The 20,902-nt window shown below is 43.4% G+C and overlaps 1 protein-coding gene across 6 annotated transcripts in view; it reads right to left on the bottom strand.

The window, feature by feature from the left end:
- The window catches only part of LOC132824616 (A-kinase anchor protein 2), a 162,410-nt gene that overhangs the window by 32,150 nt on the left and 109,358 nt on the right, over positions 1-20,902 (bottom strand). For 5 of the 6 annotated variants that reach the window (XM_060839251.1, XM_060839216.1, XM_060839232.1 and 2 more), the window contains exon 2: positions 1,477-3,982. In XM_060839251.1, the coding sequence (XP_060695234.1) occupies positions 1,477-3,871 (2,395 nt within the window). In that variant the 5' untranslated portion in view covers positions 3,872-3,982. Of the gene's footprint in view, positions 1-1,476; positions 3,983-4,604; positions 4,658-20,902 lie in introns of those variants that run through there. The other variant, XM_060839224.1, reaches the window with a different exon arrangement.

Raw genomic sequence — 20,902 nt, 5'->3', positions numbered from 1 at the left:
ATTTCTCCAATTCTGCTAAATACTGTTGTAATTAGTCTTCTCCCAATTTTGCACTTGCACTTGATTAATTTTATCCTTAATCATTATTATCTTAAAACTTACGGAATTATGATCACCATTCCTAAAATGCTCCCCCACTGAAACTTCAATCCTCTGGCCAGGCTCATTTCCCAATACAAGGCCTAGTACAGCTTCTTCCCTCCTTGGACTATCTACATATTATTTTAAGAAACCCTCCTGGATGCACCAAACAATCTCTGCCCCACTTAAGCCCCTGCTACTAAAGGATCCCAGTCAATACTGGGCAAGTTAAAAATCACCCACTACAACATCCCTTGTGCTTTTCTCATATTTCCACGATCTATTCCTCTATCTCCTGTAGGCCTGTAGTGTAACTCCATCATAGTAATTGCACCTTTCCTATTTCTGAATTCAACCCACATGCCCCCACTGGATAAGTCCTCTAAAATGCCCTCTTTTAGTACAGCTGTGATATTCTCCTTATTCATTAATCCAACTCCTCCACCTCTTTTGCATCCCTCTCTGTCTCTACTGAAATATCTAAACTCTGGGCTTGGCCTCTCTTGGTCTCTATGTGATCTAGACATTCAGTTGATAAGGCAGGTCTGACCAGGCTGGGCAATGTTACGTCTAAAAATCTGGCAAGGGTAAGGAACAGGGACTCACTCCGATGAAGACATTGCAGAAACACTGAACCTTGCAACAGAGAGGATGATCATTTGGTCTGACATGCCTATACATGCCTATACTAAAACAGCAGTCTACTTAGTCCAGTGACTCCCTATCTCTTGTTCTGAAGTCATTACAACTCAGAGAGGGGTCATTTGACTCACTAAGTTTGTGCTGTAAAGTAATCCAGGCAGCCCCATTTCCCTGCTTTATCTCTATAGCTCTGCAAGTTGATTTTCCTAAAACTTCCATCCAATCTTCTTTTGAAATTGTTGATCACCCCTGCTTCTACTACCATCATTGCTATGGAGTTTCATAGCTGTCAGAACCAAAACCAGTGGCAGTCAATGTAAGAGACTGAACAAACAAGCAGTTCAGGAGAAGGTTCATTTCCCAGGGTATGGTGAAAATACAGAACAAAGGGAATGGTTAAGGTGATCATTATAGAAATATGGAGGAGGGAACTAGATAAACATGTGACAGAGTTAGCCTGATCAGGTGAAAATTGGGGTGGAACATCAATACCAGTTGGACTGAATGGCCTGTTTCCGTGCTGAAAATTCCATGTAAACCATTGAACCATACAGTAGGAAAGCAGGCCATTCGGGCCAGCATGCTTTTGCTAGTTCTTGGAAAGATCCTATTGGTCCCACTCTTCTGCACTTTCCTCATGGCCCTGAAAATACTTGACTGAAGTTGGAGTAAGTTCATTTCAGAAACCTTGACATAAACTTCCACTCAGATGCTAGGCTGTGCCAGACTCCTCCTCGGTCTGCAGGCTCTTACCGGGAGCTGTTGTTCTGAAGGAACAGGCCTGGGGTAGCGTGGGCTGTTTGGCTCTGGTGGGTCTTTGAACAGTCCTGAGGGCCTCCCTCTGGCGCCGCAGTTCCTCCTCCCGATCTTGGGCTGCCCGGATCTCCTGCTCGATCATCGACAGAGTCTTCTGTCTGCGGGTGCGCAGCTTAAAAGGCCCGGTTTGAGCGATGACCTCAGGCTCCTGAGAATGGCTGACAAAGACATTGTCTCGCGAGTAGTCTGTTGGTTCCAGGTAACTGGCACTGTCACTGAAGGGGCTGAACTCGGGCTTGTACAGGGAAGGTGGCGAGCTGGCCTGGGGGACGTCCACAGTGCTACACTTTACAGACCCCGCTGGACTCCTCGGCAGCGAGGGCCTCCGCTCCTGTGCTAATGGCGCTGGGGCCTGTGATGGCTCAGACTTTGCTGTCCACGATTTCGAAAGGGCATCCCCTGAAGGGTCGACGGGCACTGGCTCACCCAACACCCCCGTGGGCTGTGGTGGCGCTGTCAGGTGACCTTCGCCTGCTCCTGCCCCACCCAAGTGGCTCTGTTGTGCCAATGCCAGCTGAATGGCATTCTGCACCAACATCTCTGCTCGGTACTGCAGCTCTCGGTCTGCGTCCAATGGCCCCCGATACTGGTCTGGCTCACCATCACTGAGCGGGCTCGAGGTTAACTCCCCCTTGAGAGAGCTTTCTCTGTCAATGGGTGTTGTTGCCTGGGGTGTCTGTGGATGGGAGAACTCCTGAGATCCACCCAGTGAATAGTCCAAGGAAACGTTCATGGTCTCATTGGAGGCACCACTGTCACTCACATTATCAATACTGAAGTCGTTGGAGAGAGTCTCCATCACAGTGGTGTCCTGTGATCGTAGGGACAGCTCGTCCAAGCCAGAATCCAGCTCTTCTGCAGTTGCAGGGAGACCGACACATTTTAAATACTGGTCTGAAACATCGCTGTCGCCATCTTCATTGAGCATTGTCAAAACAGCCCGGACCTGGGTAAACCCTTCATCATCCACAAAGACCTTGCTGACCATCTGGTGTTTTGTGGCGTTGCTGATAAATTGGTCAGGGGAGGCCTGTCGAAGGGGTGCCACACTAATCACTTCCTCCTGCTGCTGATTATCTTGCGGTGTTGGTGTAGTCCTCTGGATTGCAGCTCCCCGCTCCCCTTCAGGAGCCTTCATGCTCAGTTCGGACGCTTTCCCGACAGACACCTCACTGGCCCCGATTTGCACTGTCTGCCCAAGAGCTTCGGCCGGCGCAGTCACCCTGACCACAGCCGCACCGCTGCCTTTCACTGTTGTGTCTGCCGTCCTTGTCCCTGGCCTTAAGGAGACCCCTTTGGTGGCAATAGGCCTCTTTTGGCCATGTTGAGCTGAGGCTTCTGACTTGGTCTCCATCTTTAAAAACTGCTGCCTCGCTGCGGAAAAATCTATCTGCTCTGTGACAACATCTTCCCTGTTTATAATGATGGGGTCGGGTGTTACAAACATGTGGGCTTTCTGCCTTGGAGAAACTGGGGAGAGGCCCCCGCTCTGTTTCTTCTGTTTGCGTTCCGCATATTTTTTGTGCGATTCCAGCTTATCTGGGTCCAACTGCTCCTCAATGGACTTCTCTTGTGGTGGCTTCCATTTCTCTGCAATACTGGGATTTTTCTTGACCACCTGGCTTTTAATAACTTCTAGTCTTGCCTTTTCAAGTTCAGCTATTTCACCAGAAGCTCGGGTCTTCTTAATCCTGTAGGATTCATTTTTGTCATCATCCACAAAAAGCTTGGCGGGTTTCTTGTCTTCATGATAGGCCCGGAGCTCAAACTTGGCCTCTTTCTTCAGAGGGATGATGGTTGCTTCGTTATCCTTTAAGGACTTCCTGCAAGGTGACACCACCTCCTGCTGCTGCTCCCTTCCCACACTCTTCTGATCGGCAAGTGGTTCTGTCACGGTGCTCCCCATGGAATGGCCGTTCAAATTGATCTCGCCTGTCTTCACGCCACCAATTTCCTGCTGCTGCATGAGAGGGGAACCCGGTCTCGCGATGGTTACAACGGCATTGTCGGGCGAGACTGGAGTGTCAAGCCTCGTGGAAATGGGTGGACGTTGCCCATCTGCAATAACTGCGGTCGGCTCAGGAGAAGCTGGCACATTGGATCCATTTTCCAGAACGGAGTCGCAGCAGTTGGCTTCCAAAACCTCGTCGAGGTACCTGATCTCCTTTGCAACATCGCTGTCCAATGGTTCATGTTGACTCTGGATGCCATTCTGACCTTTCCCAACCACATGATTCAGCTGATCATCCAGTATAGTGGACTCCGAGATGGGGACCTTGGATGCCACCGTGCTAACATTGTTTGTGCTATGAACTGAATTGTCTATTTCCATGCTTCTCTCTTGGCCGGGAGACAAGTGAATGGGGATGGACGAATTGGACCTCTTCCTGTTCCTCCCCTTCTTCAGTTCCGTATCATCTTCCAGGAGGCTGGCAGAGGATTTCTGTTGAAAAGAGAAAGGGAGATCACGATTAGACTCAGACATTGAACAGCATACAAACTCGGAAAATGAAACAACTTAGTCACATGGATTTTGGAGTCAGCAACAAACAAACAGCATCAGCGTTCAATTCTTCACAATTGTCCATGGATTTGCCTACACCTACTTGCGCACGACCGAATGGAGAACCATTTTGTTGTGGCTCTCTCTACAGCCCACCTACATGCACACGGCAAGCACCTTTGTGCCTCCTCAACCACCCAACTTTCCCCAAGACACAGATGGATGGATTTCTAGTGTCCAGTAAGGAAGTCAAGGATAAGCTACATTCCAGGATTTGAGGCTTCAAGGTTGAAGGGAATTGTAGGCAGTGGGTTGGGGTTTCTCTTTTTGATTAGAATCCCTAAAGCCTTATGATAACATCTTATTGCTTGAGTTTAAAACAGTGAGTGCATCACTCAAACTGCAGAGGGGGATACCCTCTGTAATATGCAGCACTGCATGGGTCTCTCTGCAAGTGCAGAAATATTGAGAACAAGAGATGGAGTTTAGCAGGACTGGGGTTCTGATCTGCCCTGAATCTGTTTGGCAAGGACTGCTCTCCCTGTGGTGGTGCAAAGCCTACCATTCGACAGATAGGGCGTCCGCACAGGAAATATGTTAGCTGACTTCCGCTCTATCCAATTCCTTGATCCGGAAGTTTCCTGCTGGTAGATCTTGCTTAGGTCAGTTGTTCTGTATTGGTCACTGAGATGGAAGCCAGGGCAGTAGGTGGGTTGAACATGTCAACTTGGAGTGGGTAAATGAGGGCAAGCATGGAAGGTTTCAACCAGCTAGTGGGTTTTTGTCAGTGTCAGGTGTCAGAGGAAGTGGATAGTCATGAGGCCAGGAGAAGTTGGGAGGGGTGCTGAGTACAGGGTTCCAGTTATGACGTGTGCAAGTGAGGTTCAGGCATAGACATTGCTAGTGGGAGAAAGTGGAGATCCCAATGGAAGACAATCGAGAAAGAATAGCAAGTCAGGCAGGAATTTGAATCCTAAGGATAAGAGCAAAGACACTCACTTCCTAACCATATCTCACTGTAGCTGTTGGATTCCCTGGCATTCGGGGGGGGGAATTAAAAAAAACAAAAGCTATACCCCTTTCAAATCTGAATGAAAAATATTTAATGTTGTAACCCATATCTGTGGGTAAGGACTGCTCACCCAGCCACATTCCAGCCTTAGTCCTGGAAGCAATTCTTCACACAATGGGTACCCAAGATCTGGAACTCTCTCTCAAAAAGCTTTTGAGGTTGGATGCCAACTAGGGTTGGTGTGTTTTTTTTAGGCAAGGGTATTAAAGGTTTATGAAATTAAGGCTGGTACAGATTAACTATGATCAAACTGGATGGTTGAACAGACACAAAGAGCTGAATTAGTTTCCTCTTTTTAAATGATGCTGTTGAGTGTCTTTCATTGCCCCCATGTAAGGGTGCCTTATTAAACTTGCCTCTTTTCCCCCTAAAGGTACCTTGGTTTGAATAGGTCACATTTACATCAGCAAGCTGTTGAAGTAGGAGTTAGTGAGGAGATGTTGGAGAGTCAGAGTCGATTAAGTGTGGAGCTGGAAAAAGCACAGCAGGTCAAACAGCATCCAAGGAGCAGGAGAGTCAACGTTTGGGGCAGGACCCTTCATCAGGACTGGGGGCAGGGAGCTGATAAATAAACAGAGGTGGGGGAGGGGTGGGGGGGGGGGGAAGGGGCTGGGGGAAAGGTAGGTGGATGGTAATAGGTTGGTGCAGGTAGGAGTTGAATGTGATAGGTCGGTGGGGAGAGTGAGCGGATAGGTGGGAAGGCAGATGGACAGTAGGTCAGGTCAAGAGGGCAGCGCCAAGTTGGAGGGTTGGATCTGGGAGGAGGTGGGGAGTGGGGAGATTTGGAAACCAGTGGATTTGATGTTGATGCCGTGCAGTTGTAGGAACCCAAGGTATAACTCTCCACTTCGCCCTCTTGACCTGACCTACTCATCCACCTTCCTTCCCACCTGTCCACTCTACCTTTTTCACTAACCTATCTCAATCATCTCCTAACTAAATGCACCTCTTGCTATCCCGCCTACCTTTCCCCTAGCCCTGTCCCCCTCATTTACTTCTCAGCCCACTTTCCCCTTCTGAGTCCTGATGAAGGGTCCTGCTCCTTGATGCTGCCTGACCTGCTGTGCTTTTTCCAGTGCCACACGGTATCATAGGTGTCAAAGTACTATATTTCCCACCACAATACATTAGAAATTACTGAAACATCTTTTAAACCTGGCACATTGATCAGCTGCACAACACTTCAGCTGGAATAATTTTAAATTAATATCGAAAAGTAATGACTGCCACCTGATGGTCACAGAGCTTATGGTAACATATTGTCTCCCAATAAGGGACACGGAATTTCACCGAGACTTTAAATACAATACCTTGAGGAGGTTACTGGTGTTTATTTATAGCAGTCAATAAGAATATTATCTTTAGCTTGATCACATGCATTAATAGACCCCGGTTAAGATCTTTCTGATGGATTACATATTGTTTTCCATCACTCTCTCCATGCATCATTCCCCCAACCCACCTCCCCAAAAGCCTGAATTTAGCACAACTCCTTTCGTAGTTGCTTCAATCATTAACGTCTAAGTGTTTTAACAGGATGCCAACAGACCGGGCAGAGCATCAAAGTCAGGATGACCTTATTAGGAACATGACCACTGAGTATTATACTTTGCTGACACTTTAATCCAGGTTTAGCAGCGGAGCTGTTAAAGTTCCATTGTGTGGAGTCGCTCTCCTCACACTCCTAATTTGCAGTGGATCAGACCCAAGCTAGTTTATTTTTATAGGCTACCCCAGCACACAAGCAGGCCATTCAGCCTGCTGAACCTGTACTGGTACTTGGATTGATTTATTATCAGTTCCACTTTCCCCTGTTCTTGCCTCAATATGTAAAATTCACCATTCAAGTATTGATCAGATTCTCTTTTGAAAGTCATTTCTGAACATGTTTCCACTAGCCCTTTTGGCTGTTAATTCTGCCTGTTTAATCCTGCCAGGTTTAGCTCTTATCTGTTGTCAGAGGGGAACCGCTGATTCTGCATAAGCGATCACTAGTTCATTGCTTGTGAACTGGAGAAGTATTGAACCTCATTTAACCACTACGGTGGGTGTGATTGCAATGCCAAAATGCATGGCTTTTTACAGACTGAAGTATGATTAGGGAAGCATATACAGGAGGTCTAACAGCATTTTCTGAACAATATTCCTGTTCAACTTGATACATTCACTCTGTTTCTCTGTTCACGGAGGTCGCCAGACCTGCTAAGTGTTTCCCAAACTTTCTGTTTGCAACCACAAGTATGAGTTTTGAGTAAAGTATTGTGTGCACGCACATTGTGATGCTAATCTACACAGATGTATTTAGTTTATCCTCCAATTAAGAAGTCTGGAAGTGGTTCTCAACAATTGTTTTGTATGGGAGATGCTTTGCCAACACTGACGCACTCCAGGGATTTCCTGGTCACACTCCTGGGGTGTCCCAACCTTAAATGCCAATGGGCAAAATGAGCTACACGACAGATAACGGATGTGGTTGCAGTAAACATATTATGCACCAGTAATACAGAAAATAAGAGATAACTGTTTGGAAGGAATCTTGTACAGATCCTGGAATTAGTTTAGAGATGGACCAGAAACCGAAGCTAGAATGTCGGGGAGATATAAAGTGTAGGAGCAGAAGGCTCATTGAGCCTAATCTGCCACTCATAGGGATTATGGCTGATCTGCTCATCATCAACTCCAATTTTTTTGCTCTTGCCCCATAACACATGATTCCCTTCCTGATTAACAGTCTGTCTATCTCAGCCTTGAATAAATATACTTAACAACCCAACCTTGACATTCCTTTGTGGTGAAGTATTCTAGACTGACTTCCCTCAGAGAAAAATAAACCTCACCTCTTCCCTAACTGGACAATCTCTTATTCTGAGATTATATCCTTTGGTCCTAGACTGTCCCACAAGGGGAAACAATCTCTTCACAACTACCCTGTCAAGCCCCTAAGAAACTTTTATGTTTCAATAAGGTTCATTCTTCTAATTCTTCAACTTCTCCTTAGAAGACAGTCTCTCCTAGCTGGGATTAACTTGGGTGAACCTTGTCAGGCCTGCCTCCAATGCCAGTATACCTTTCCTTAGACAAGGGCAACAAAAGAAAGCAATACCCTGTGACTAAATTGGATGGCGCAACACAGGGTTCCTGAGACTTCATGACAAAGATTAACTCCTGTAAGAAAATCTAGGGAGATAAGACAGTATTAAAAAGGGTGATAAATGATTTATTCCTTCCATTTTCTTTGAATAGATTCCTTTATTGATTATAAAAACACTGTCAATGGGTAAAAGATGGCTTTTGGGCTGGGTGGGGTTGAGAGAGGCAGAGGTTGGGGAGCAGTTAGTGCAGGAGAGATCTCCAGGGATACGTGAAACTGAAGTTGGCAACTCTGTGTTAACAGGATAATGACTTCACTATGAGCCTCTGTGGTTAGCCTCCTTAGTTGAAAGGTTACCTCTGTTTCTCTCAGCATCCACAGATGCTGACAAGTTCCAGCACTTTTTGTTTTTATTTCCCAGTTATTTTGGCAAAGAAAAAGAAACTCAAGAATATATTTAGTAACTCTTCTGGTTTAAAAATATCCTCTTAAATGTGGAAACCGGTGTCCCAAAGCAGGGTGGTGTGGAATGATAGTTATTGAACAGAGTGCAGGGGTTAGTCAATTGGCTGTCATTGTCCTACTGTGAAATATCAAGGCTGAGATGTAAATTTGATGACTGCATTCTCCAGTAAACCTCTTCAATCAATCGTGGTGATTCTTAACACACCATAACAAAGCACAGCCACTGAACTGGTAATCGGACTGTCTTGTTAAGAGTGCAGTGCTTTGGCAAGGAATTTGAAAATTATGAGCTTAGTGAAAGCCCTGGTAGCAAAGCTTTTAGTCGCAATTGCTTAACTCACATTTCAAATGATAGCTCTCAACCATTCCAACAAAACACCAAATCAGTGGCTCGAGAAAATGAACAAGAGTGTGTTTTTAAATGTTCATCCCTAAAAGAACCTTGTGTAATCAGTGTCCAAAACTCCATAAATGCTAATATTTATAAGTACTGAATTTTATAACACTTATCCTTTGAGAAAGTCAAAGCAAAGGAACCAGTGCCAGTATCTTTAGGTGTGTTACAAAGTGTTTGGATAAACAACACTGTTGTGTTATATAAAGTATAAATATTGATAATGCCAGAAACACATCAATCCTGGTTCACGACAATTGAGGAATATTGTCACCCCATTAACTCTAAGCTTGCCAACTCTTGTTGGATCTATTCCTGAGGCATGATCACATGACCTCCAAAAGCCCCATCCACACATGCTGCCACTGGCTATCCAACATGCCCACGGTCGTGTTCTCAGCCAATCCCCAAGTGAATAGATCCATGATTACCCAATTGGCTGACTCCTGACAATCAATCAAAAATCTTTTCTTGACAAAAAAAAACATGCAAAGAAAATTCAAGAAACTTGTTTTCATACTGCAAATGATTTTTCTCCTGGGTTACTTGCAGCAATTTCATCCAGATTAATCTTTAATTTCTGGAGACTCCAAGATCCTAACTGCACAGTCTGCCTTGATCGACTTTGCTTTTACTTTGGGAAAGGCAACAAAATTGTTTGGTATTTTTACCACGCTGCTGCAACATTCCTTCCTGTTTTTCTACTTAACCATCTGAAACCTTGGTTCCAGTCCAGGTGTGCTTTTTCAGTGGTCAGTGGGAATCTCAGGAAGGTCTTTGCCAACACTATTCGATTTCTTTCAATACTTGATTTTTAAAATAAATGCTTTATTTTAAATAGCATCAGTGGTATCACTAAGAAAGTTGGTTAGGGCCTAAGAGCATGACGAGTCAGAATTAACTATTTTTCAGACATGGAATGTAGTTACCACTGCCAATTAATGCTGACCTCGCCAATCTCTAAGTGCTCTGGAGAAGCGATTAGGGAGCTGCCTTGTAAAGGGCGACAGCACAGGAAAAGGCCCTTTTGGCCGACCAAGTCTGCGCCAGTCAAAAACAGTTACCTCACATCCCCTCTGAACCTCTGCCCCTTACCCTAAATCTATGCCCCTAGTCATGAATCCCTCCAGTAATGAAAAGAGTTCCTTCTGGTCTACCTTATCATTGGCACTTTAACACATAATTTTACACATCTCAATCACGTCCACCTGTCAGTCTCCTCTGCTTTAAGAAAAATAACCCTCATCTATCCAATATCTATTCATACCTAAAACTCTCCAGCCCAGACAACATCCTGTTAAATGTCCTCTCCACACTCTCCAGTGCTATCTCAACTCTCCTATTATGTGGATTACAGAACAGCACATAATATTCTAGCTATGGTCTAACCAATATTACATATGGTTCCAACATAAGCTCGCTGCTCTTAGCATCTATGCCTCAGATGAAGACAAGTACCCTTTACGCCTTCTTAACCACATTGCCTACCCGTTCCTGTACCAAAAGGGACCAGTATATATGCACACCAAAGTCCTCCCGCTCCTCAGTGTTTCCCAAGATTCTAATCATTCATCATGTATTCCTTTGCCTTTGTTTGTCCCATACAAATGCATCACCTCACACTTATCTGGATTGAGTTCCATTTGCCACTGATCAGCCTATTCTCCTCTAACCCAAGGCTACCCTGCTTGCCATTTACCATCCCATCAAGTTTTGTATTCACTTCTTCAACACAACTCAGTAGCATGCAGAGACATTTTATAAAGCAGTTTAAGAGTCAGCCACATTGCTTTCAGTGGACCTATGTAGGCCGGACAGCATATGGATGACATATATCCTGCTCAGAAGGGAATAATGAACCCCACAGTCATTATTATAGGGTGTTATTAAAGTACCTCCCTCACACTATTAGCTTTTATTAAGACTGTACCATCAACACACTGTTGACTTAAATGCAATGTACGCATTTTGCAGAAAGTGGGAGCAGAGTGAAAAAAATAGAAGAAGCAAGAGCTTTGCTGAATCTATGAGAAGAGAACAGATCACCAAAGCAGAGGTGGGATGAGGCAGCATCTGGTCATTCAGAAAGAGGGAAAACTGGTGATACTTTTCCTCAGTTTATATAGAAGCAAAAACAGGACTGATGGAGTGCTTGAGAATGTGGAGGAGACATCACTGTAAACAAAGAAAACCAGGTAATTAATGGCATTAATAAGACAAAAAAAAACCCCAAACAAAGATGAAAACCCTCTTCAACAAGTGGTTGAGAACGGTTAGAGGAAAAGTCTTTTCAAATGTCTTTGGGCATGGAAATTGTTCCAAACAACTGGAGGGCGATAAATGCTTTACACTACTTTTATTCTCAATAAAGTTTTCTTCCATTATGGATGTTGCAGTTCATCACAGAAATATGCTTATCTGCATGTGTACAAGCTCATTCATATCTTCAGGATTCTTGTGTCCAAAGAGTTTCTTTTGAAGTGTAGTTCACATTGCTTTGCAGATGAATATAGCTGCCAGTGCATCCACAAGCAGCACTGCATTGAGTGATCAGATCATCTGCCATATAAAAGAAGATTGCAGAATAAAATAGTGTCACGAGAAAGACAAAACAAGACAAGGGGGTTTATTATCTCAACTGAATAACAGTAATTCCAACAATGCAGCACATATTACATTGAGATATCTGCCTGTGCTTGTGTCTGTGCAAGAACTTGCATCCATCAACCTCTGTCTCAGCAACAGGTGAGAACTCGGTTTTCCCAAGCAAAGACAATCATCAAAAGCATTTCAGAACAGGTTTTGGAGTGGGAATGGAGAAGTGAGAGGTGATATTCCAAATCAGTTTAAGTTAAATCACACTATTAAAGGAAATCCATTGACCTATGAGGACGAGATGGGGCTTTGCTGCCTGAAGTATTGTGCAAGAGCAGTCTAGCTCAGTTTTTCTACAATGTTGAACCATCCTGCTCTATTCTATGCTGGAAGACTTGGGCATATTGCCAAAGAATTAGGGAAAAGAAAAAAACTGTTTTGTTGCTGTTTTCAGGAAAGCAAAACCGAACCTCAGTTCAGATAGCTGGATGGTGAAAGTGCCTTTTTGAAAGGAAAAGAAAATATTTCTGGCAAAGGAAGTCAATGGGATTCTCAGAAAAGGCTGCAGAGTGGTTGGAAGGAAAACTTAAAAAAGAATCAATGTCATAGTTTCCACAAAAAAAAACCTGAGGAATTTTTCAAGAGAATGCTTCTGAATTATTTAAGCCCCGTTTAGGACTTTCAGAAAAATGGTAGTTCAGTGTAGTCTTAAAACAAAGCAGGAGGAGGAGAAGCAGTTGGAGTCAGTGGTGTTGACTTCATGATTTGTCGACAGGAAACAAATGCTCAAAACAATTATCTGAATTGCAGTATGCCTTTCATGCATGATATGATATGATTAGATTAGATTCCCTACAGTATAGAAACAGACCCTTCAGCCCAACAGGTACATACTGACCGTCCAAGAGTAACCCACCCAAACCCATTCCTCTCCCCAATATTTACCCCTGACTATCGCACGTAACACTATGGGCAATTTAGCATGGCCAACTCACCTGACCTGCACATCTTTGTCACTGTGGGAGGAAACCGGAGCACCCAGAGGAAACTCACACAGACACAGAGAGAATGTGCAAACATCATACAGATAGTCGCCCGAGGCAGGGATTGAACTCGGGTCCCTGGCACCACGAGGCAGCAGTGCTAACCACTGAGCCACCGTGCCGCCCTTACGGAGTTTGATTTAGCCCTAATCCATTACTTAATAATTTAATCAATAAAACTGTCTGTGCTATTACCCAGGATCAGCAGGGATTAAAGTTCAGATAACATTAATTTACTCCTGTTTTTGAAGTCATGGTCTTATTTTCTAAAAGTATTCCAATTTTTTACTCAAAATTGCAAAGTTCATCAAGTGTATAGATTTCAATTTCATTTGTCTTCAGTTAACTAACCACACGTGCTGTCCCAACACAAGTTGCATTATCTTAGCAACCTGAAAGTAGTATCGCTAAAATGGCAACAGTGTGTTTAATGGCAACTTGAGAGGGTAGCCTAACCCCATGCTGTTGGTATCTTCAGATATGATTACGCCTCTCCTCCCCAACCTTCCATTTCCGACCCTTTGTCAACTTGTGTTGATTCAAAACTCTGTCGATATCCTAACTCAAAGAGAGGTTGGAATTACCTAGTTTTCCCAAGTGCCGAGTCAAATGTATTCAGTGGCAACTGACATGCCACCCCGACCATGGAGATAACTCACTGGATCACCCATCAATCAGCTCGGTGAGAGCTAACAGGCTTTGGTGCATGGACATCCTTTCCCACCACGGGTCATGGCACAGGCAACTTGGCAGAAGCTGCAGGATTGTGGGTCCTGAAGATCACAGGTCAAGGCCCACTCCTTGATGGACCCAGCAACAAGAATAGAATCCACAGAATCCCTATAGTGTGGAAACAGACCTTTCGGCCCATCAAGTGCACACTGTTTCTCCAAAGAATAACTCACCCAGCCCCATTTGACACTATTATTTGACACTTACTCCGGTCTAATGCACCCAATACATCCTGAACACTATGGACAATTTACATGGCCAACTCACCTAACCTGCACATCTTTGGTCTGTGTCAAGAAACTAGAGCACCCGGAGGAAACCCACGCAGACACAGGGAGAATGTGCAAACTCCACACAGACAGTCACCCGAGGCTGAAATCGAACCTGGGTCTCTTGCACTGTGAGGTAGCAGTGCTAACCACTGAGCATTATGTTCTTCTTCTCACAGGCTTTGGGGCGAGGAGGAGGCAGAGATCAGCAGGTGCTAGGTGGAGGTTGGAGGCAAGGTGTTGAAGAAGCTACACCCCTTGTCCCCCAATTGTGTCTCCTTTGACCCACCCTCCCCGCACCCAAAACTCTGGCAGAAAGATTGCCATGGTTTCCCAGATGCGAAACTAGCCACATTTCTCATCCATTTGCAAGGCAGCTGACTGGGGAGATGGCAGGTGGAGGTCTACAAGTTGTCTGTTTTGAGTTTCAGGCTGTCTATGCATTTCAGAATATCGAGTAGTTTCAGAGTCAGCTTAGTTTCAGGATCTATATTAGCTTTAGGGTCTGTATTCATTTCAGGGCATGTTTTTGTTTCAGGGTCAGCATTAGTTTCAGGATCTGTATTAAATTTAGAGTCTGTTTTGTTTTAGAGTGTGTATTAATTTTAGAGTCTGTTTTTATTATCTTCAAGCTTTGTTACTATTTTCAGGTACTGGTTAGAGATCCAAGATCTGAAATCCAGCATCATTTTGTTCTAGAGGATGCCGGAGTTTAGAAATCAGATGTGCAGAAATAAAGATATTGAAGGTGGGCGAGGAGAAAAGTGGTTAGAGTTGACCCGTTTGAGGCAGGGGGTGATATGTTCATAAAGACTAGTGGCAAGATTAGGCTATTCATCTCCTCAAAACTGCTCCACCATTCAAAAGGACCATGATGGTGACCTCAATTGGACTTCATTGCTAGTCCTCCATAACCCTTAACTCCCTGTTGAATCAAAATCTGCTGAAATTAGCCTTGACTATATTTTATAACCCAATTTGAACTGCTCTCTGGAGAAAAGATTTTGAAAGATTTATAGCTCTGAGAGGGAAGGAATTCTTCCTCATCTTCATCTTAAACAGGAGATCTCTAATTTTCAAATGGTGTTTACTGGTTCTAGATTTCCCCCAATCATTGGAAGCACCCTCACAGCATCTACCTCTTAAGATATCAGGCTATAATTAATAGTAAGTAAATATTATTGCTACTGAAACATTCTGGTAAAAACTTTGACATAAATTAGACAACTGATTTGCTCCTCCCAGGAACAGTTCTTTAATATCCCAATGGGCGGAGCTGACCTCAATGTCAGTTAACCCTTTTAGATATGAATTGCTTTGTACAACATGTATTTCCTAACTTTTCTCACGAATGACTTCGCTCTCACATATCTCGTCTTACTAAGTTTTCTACCTCCTTTTATCATTTTTAAAAAACTCCAAATGTCTGAATCATATAGTAAATAAAACAAAAAATTACTTTTGAAGTGTGTGGTTTCTGATGTAAATTAGGAAACAAGGCAGCCAATTTGCTCACAGCGGGCTCCCACAAGCAGCACTGTGGTGGGTGCTGAATAATCTGTTGCATTGCAGTATTGATTGAAGAATGAATATTGTCCAGGACACCAGGAGAACTCCCCAGATAAGAATTCTTCTTAAAATAGTGGCCATAGGATCTTTTACATGCACCCAAACAAACATACAGGATTTGGTTTAATGTTGTGTCATGGCCAAAAGAGGCCACCTCTGATAATGTACTGCAGTGGGATGTCACATCCTGGAGGTAGAGCCCAGAACCCAGAACTTTGTCACCCAGAAGATGAGCCCTTATTGTCGTTGTGACGGCCATTACCTTTCAATTTTTGAGGGCATGCGAGTCTAATGATCTCCCCTCACAATCTAACTATGGCAAACCAAGTTGAAAATCACCATGTTATAGTCCAGCAGGTTTATTTGGAAGCACTATTTTCAGAGTGCTGCTCCTTCATCAGGTGGTTGTGCGCTTTCAATTAAACCTGTTGGACTATAACCTGGTGTTGTGTGATTTTTAAACTTTGTACATCCCAGTCCGACACTGATGTCTCCAAATCATGTGGAAAACTAGGTCACATTATTTCTATTTGACATGAGACTTCTTTGCAACAAGCCAGACTGCAATCCTAATTCCAAGGACAGAGAGCACAGAAAGCCTGGACAATTTTGGTGTCAATTACTGTTTGGTGTTGGAAGGTTCAAAGAGTTAATAAAGGAATGCAGCAATGACTAACATATTCAACTTCACTTGAAAATAAACAAACAATCAAACTAACTAAGTAGGCCAAACAGGAAAAGAACTTGAAGTTCAGTGCAAAAAGAAAATGCTTCCAAATCAGAGGTGGTGGGTTTTGTTTTTGTAGACTGGAGAGTGAAGAGGGGTTGTAGCTATGGTATTAAACTATCACCTCAAACAGTGGGTGTGGAGTCAAACAGGAAAATCCAAAAACTTCAACGGGAAAGGACTATTACACTGTATCAGAATGTCCGGAAAATGCAGCCGACTTTTTTTTTTGACCTTGACTCGCTTGTTGCTGTGGGATTTTTAAAATAACTTATGAAGCAATCCCAGCCAAAGACTGAGACTGTGCATTTCATCACAGAAATGACTTGTTGGTCATATGTCTTCACTCAGAATCGTTTGGAGACGGATTCCTCACCATACAATTTGGAGCAGGGCACTGACATCAATAACTGGGAAAAATGTGTGGTATCTGTGTGGGACTTGGAAGTGTACAACAGTGTGCAGTGCATTTCATAATAGAATGGAGAGATCACACAAGGAGAAATGAGAAAAAGTTACAAATCATCAAGAAACTATCTGACTTCAATCTGTTCTGAAACGTTGTAATTAAAAGTACGTGCGCACTTCAGGAGTTAGTACTGCACAGCAGTCAAGGAGAATACTGTATGAACTGTTACAAAGCTACAGACAGAAAGGAAGAACTGCATTTGCATAGCACCTTTCGTGACCTCAGGATAGGGTGTGGCAGGATATATAGATAGAATGTTTCCCCTGACCAGTGAGTCAAGAACTAGGGTACACAATCTCAAAATAAGATACAAGTCATATAAGACGGAGATGAGGAGTAATTTCTGCACTCAGCGGGTGGTGAATTTTTGGAATTCTGTACCCCAGAGGACAGTGCAAACTCACACCTTTAGCATGTTCAAGTCAGATCGAGAGGTTTCTGAATTAAAAATGACTCAAAGGGTATGGAAGTAGCATAGAAAAATGGCATTGAGGTTGTCGATATTCAGATCAAGCTCATCGGACTGAATGGTCTACTCCGGGTTCTAGTTTTCATTTTGATAATATTGTGTGAGGAGTAAATATCATCAATGGCCCAGGAAATAACTCTTTGAAATAGTGTCTTTGGATCGTTTACACCAGAGGGGGCATGTGGGCCTCAACTTAACGTTTTGTCTGAAAGACTCCACTGCTGCACCACTCAGTACTGCACTGGGGTGTGAGCCTAGACTGGTGCTCAGAACTCTGACGGAGAGTTTGAGCCTGGAGACAAAGATGTTGTTCATTTAGCTACAGCTGATGCAAGCACCAAATCAGAAGTATCAATCTATGTATGGACAAAGCATACATTTTGCTGTGTATACCAGAATTGGGACCTGGAAATTGGCATAATTTGGTGTAGGCTGACTGTATGGTGTAAAGGTTTGCACAATTGTGGATGACTACAGTGTGCCCATTACTCCCTACTCTTTAGTGGTCATTATTGTGAGAGTTTTAAGATAGTAATGGATAAGTGTGTGTGTGTGTGTGTGTGTGTGTGTGTGTGTGTGTGTGTGTGTGTGTGTGTGTATGTATACACGTGTGTGTGTGTGTACGTGTGTGTATACACGTGTGTGTGTACGTGTACGTGTGTACGTGTACGTACTAATTCCGCAGGGACTGGAGAAAGTACATTGGCAGTTGCTGTTTGAAGATAAATCCTCATCTGACACGTGGGAGTTTTTCAAAAGGCCAGTTAATCAGAATTCAGGACCAGCATGTTCCTGTGAAGATGAAAGATAAGGATAGCAAAATGTGGGAACCCTGGATGACAAGACAAGACACATAGAAACATTAGTCAAAAGGAAACATACACATAAGGTTGAGGAAATGAAATGAGACAAGGTCCTGAAGGAAAATAAAGGAAGTAGGTCAGAACTGAAACAATTAATTAATAGGATTAAAAAAAGACCAGGAAGTGTTCTTGGAAAGTAGGATTAAGGAAAAATCCCATGGCATTGTAATGTATATTAGGAGCAAGAAGATAGCTAGGAAATGGGTATGTCCACTCAAGGACAAACCAATGACTTTATGCATGGAGCCAAGGAAGTGGGTGAAGTCCTAGTCATTAATCACGTTGGTATTCACCAAGGCAAAAGACATGGATGATGCTAAGATTAGGGAGGGATATGTTGATATTCTACAGCATGTTGATAATATGGAGGAAGTGGTGGGTGTCTTGAAGAACATTAAAGGTAAATACGCCCCCAGAGCCTGAAGGGATCTATCCCAGGATATTGAAGGAGGCAAAGGGGGAATATTGCTGGGGCCTTGGCAGAGATCTTTGTATCCTCTTTAGCCACAGGTGAGGTTCCAGAAAAGCCTGGAGAATGGCCAGTGTTGTTATTTTGTTCAAAAAGCACAGCAGGGATAATCCAGGAAATTATAGGCCACTGAGCCGTACATCAATGGTGGGGAAATTATTGAAGATTCTTGGTGACAGGATACATTCGAATTGGTAAAAGAATTACTGATAGCAATTGAATCCCGACAGATTCCTTATGGACAGAGGCCATTTAGCCCTTGGAATCTGCACCCACCCAAACCCAGTCCTCTACCTTATCCCCATAACTCCACATTTACCATGGCTAATCTACCTAGGCTGCACTACCCTGGACACTACAGACAATCTAACATGGCCAATCCACCTAACATGCACATCTTTGGATTGTGGGAAGAAACTGGAGCATCCAGCAGACACCAACGCAGACGCGGAGAGAATGTGCAAACTCCAGAGAGATAGTCACCCAAAGCTGGAATTAAATCCAGGTACCTGGTACTGCGAGGTAGCAATGCTAACCAGTGAGCTACCGTGCCATCCCAAAGAGAAAAGGACTCATAAGTTAGCATGGCTTTGTGCAGGGAGATCTTGTCTTACAAATCTGATTGAGATTTTTTGAAGAAGTGACAATGATAATTGATGTGGATAAGGGAGTGGATGTTGTATACGTGGACTTTACTCAATAAGGTCCCTTAGCGTGGGCTGGTCCAGAAGATTAAGTCACACGAGATCCACCTTGAGTTCGTAAGTTGCTTGTTTGTAATATGTATCAAAGGTTTGGATGAAAATGTAGGTGCTCTGATTACCAGACAACACAAAAATTGTTCGAGCTGCGGATAGTGAAGAAGATTGTCAAAGGATACAACAGGATACAAATCAATTAAAAATCTGGTAGACAAACAGCAGGTGGGGAGTGTAATCCAGACAAGTGTGAGGTGATGCATTTTGGGAGGTCAAATGCAAGAGCAACATATACCTTAAAACAGCAAGACCCTTAGGAGCATTGATATACAAAGGGATCTTGCAAGTCCATAGTTCCCTGAAAATGGAAACACAAGGGGATAAGGTGGAAGAGGAGGCATACGCTGGTCAGGGCATTTAGTGTAAAAAGGTTACTGAGTCATAGTGCAGCTGTATAAAGCTTTAGTTAGGTTACATTTGGAGCACTGTGTGTAGTTCTCGTCAACATAGTATACAAATAATTTGGAGGCTTTGGTGAGAGCGCAAACGAGTATTACCAGGATGGTGCCTGGATTGGAGAGTATTAGCTGTAGTTAGAGGTTGGCGAAACTTTGACTGCATTCATTCGAGTGTTGGACATAAGGGGGCAACCTGATAGAAGTATATAAATTTATAAACGGCATGGATAGTGTGGACAGTCAGAGGCTTTTGTTTTACTCCAGAGTGGGAATGTCAAAAAGGTTTAAATTGAGGGGGGGAACGTTGAAAGGAAATGAGCAAGACAAGTTTTTATAAATGCAGAGGGTGGTTGGTTGCCTGGAATGTGCTGCCACGGTAAGTGGAAGAAGCAACAACGATAGCAATGTTCAAGAGGCATTTAGACAGACGCATGAATGGGCAGGGAATAGAGGGACATGGACCATGTGTTGACAGATGAGATTGTGGTCAGCATAGACGTGGTGGGCCAAAGAGCCTGTTCCTGTGCCAATATGTTCTATGTTGACCACCCCGCCATTGAAACCCCCCCACCTGAATTCACTTTTCCCTGGAAGAAGTCCATCCACCACTACCCCGGTTTTTCAAAAAGTACACATTCTACAATTGCACTTGTTCAGATTCTTCTTGTTCACAAACCTGACAAAAATGACAGGGACAGCAACAAAGAAAATCAATCTTCTGGGATTTTAATTACAAGTTATTATGCTTTTCCATCCAAAGATTGATCTCCAGTGCCCCAGTCACATTACAAAGCTTCCCCAGTGGCAGATTTTTAACATGAAAAACACTTAAGTGAATTAAAACTTACATCTTCATACTTAGAAGAAAATAATATATTGGTGTGAGTTCAGTACTTCCCTTAGGCACAGATTATTCACACTGATATATGTCCATCTTTGTCGACGTTAAATTGGACACATTTTCTTTTGCTCATTTTTGTCTGGAAGACTCTCTCTCCCCACGTCCCTCATTATCTTGGAAAACAGAGCCTAGTGACAAACAATTTGGGGAAATAACCATTTACCAAAAACTTAAGGCTATTAGCAAACTTTACCACAATCATTGATGACAAGTCCAAAGTTAAACAGCTGTTATCTCAGGTTAAAAAAAATCTAACTCCTCAAGAATTCTAAAGACTTTTTTAATTGCGTCACCTTTATTTTCCCTGTTTCGACACTCCTCCTTTTGAATTTATTGTGAGTGGTTGTGTGTGTGTCTGATATCATTTTTTTTCCCAATGTTATTAGATAATATAATTCCGCTTTTTCCATCAAGAGAACTTTGGTAGTTTGCTCTTTTATTTTCTAATATACTACATTTTAATTGAAGTGTGACAGCTATGAAATAAACAAAAAATATTTGTTCTTACTGACTGAGAGAGAGCCGAGCGGATTTCTTCCTTCAACTGATCATCAAAAGCAAGCACGTGGACAACAC

The sequence above is a fragment of the Hemiscyllium ocellatum genome, chromosome 2 (genome assembly GCF_020745735.1).
Source record: "Hemiscyllium ocellatum isolate sHemOce1 chromosome 2, sHemOce1.pat.X.cur, whole genome shotgun sequence".
In the NCBI taxonomy this organism is placed as follows: Eukaryota; Metazoa; Chordata; class Chondrichthyes; order Orectolobiformes; family Hemiscylliidae; genus Hemiscyllium; species Hemiscyllium ocellatum.
This window is presented reverse-complemented; position numbering and strand designations above follow the sequence as displayed.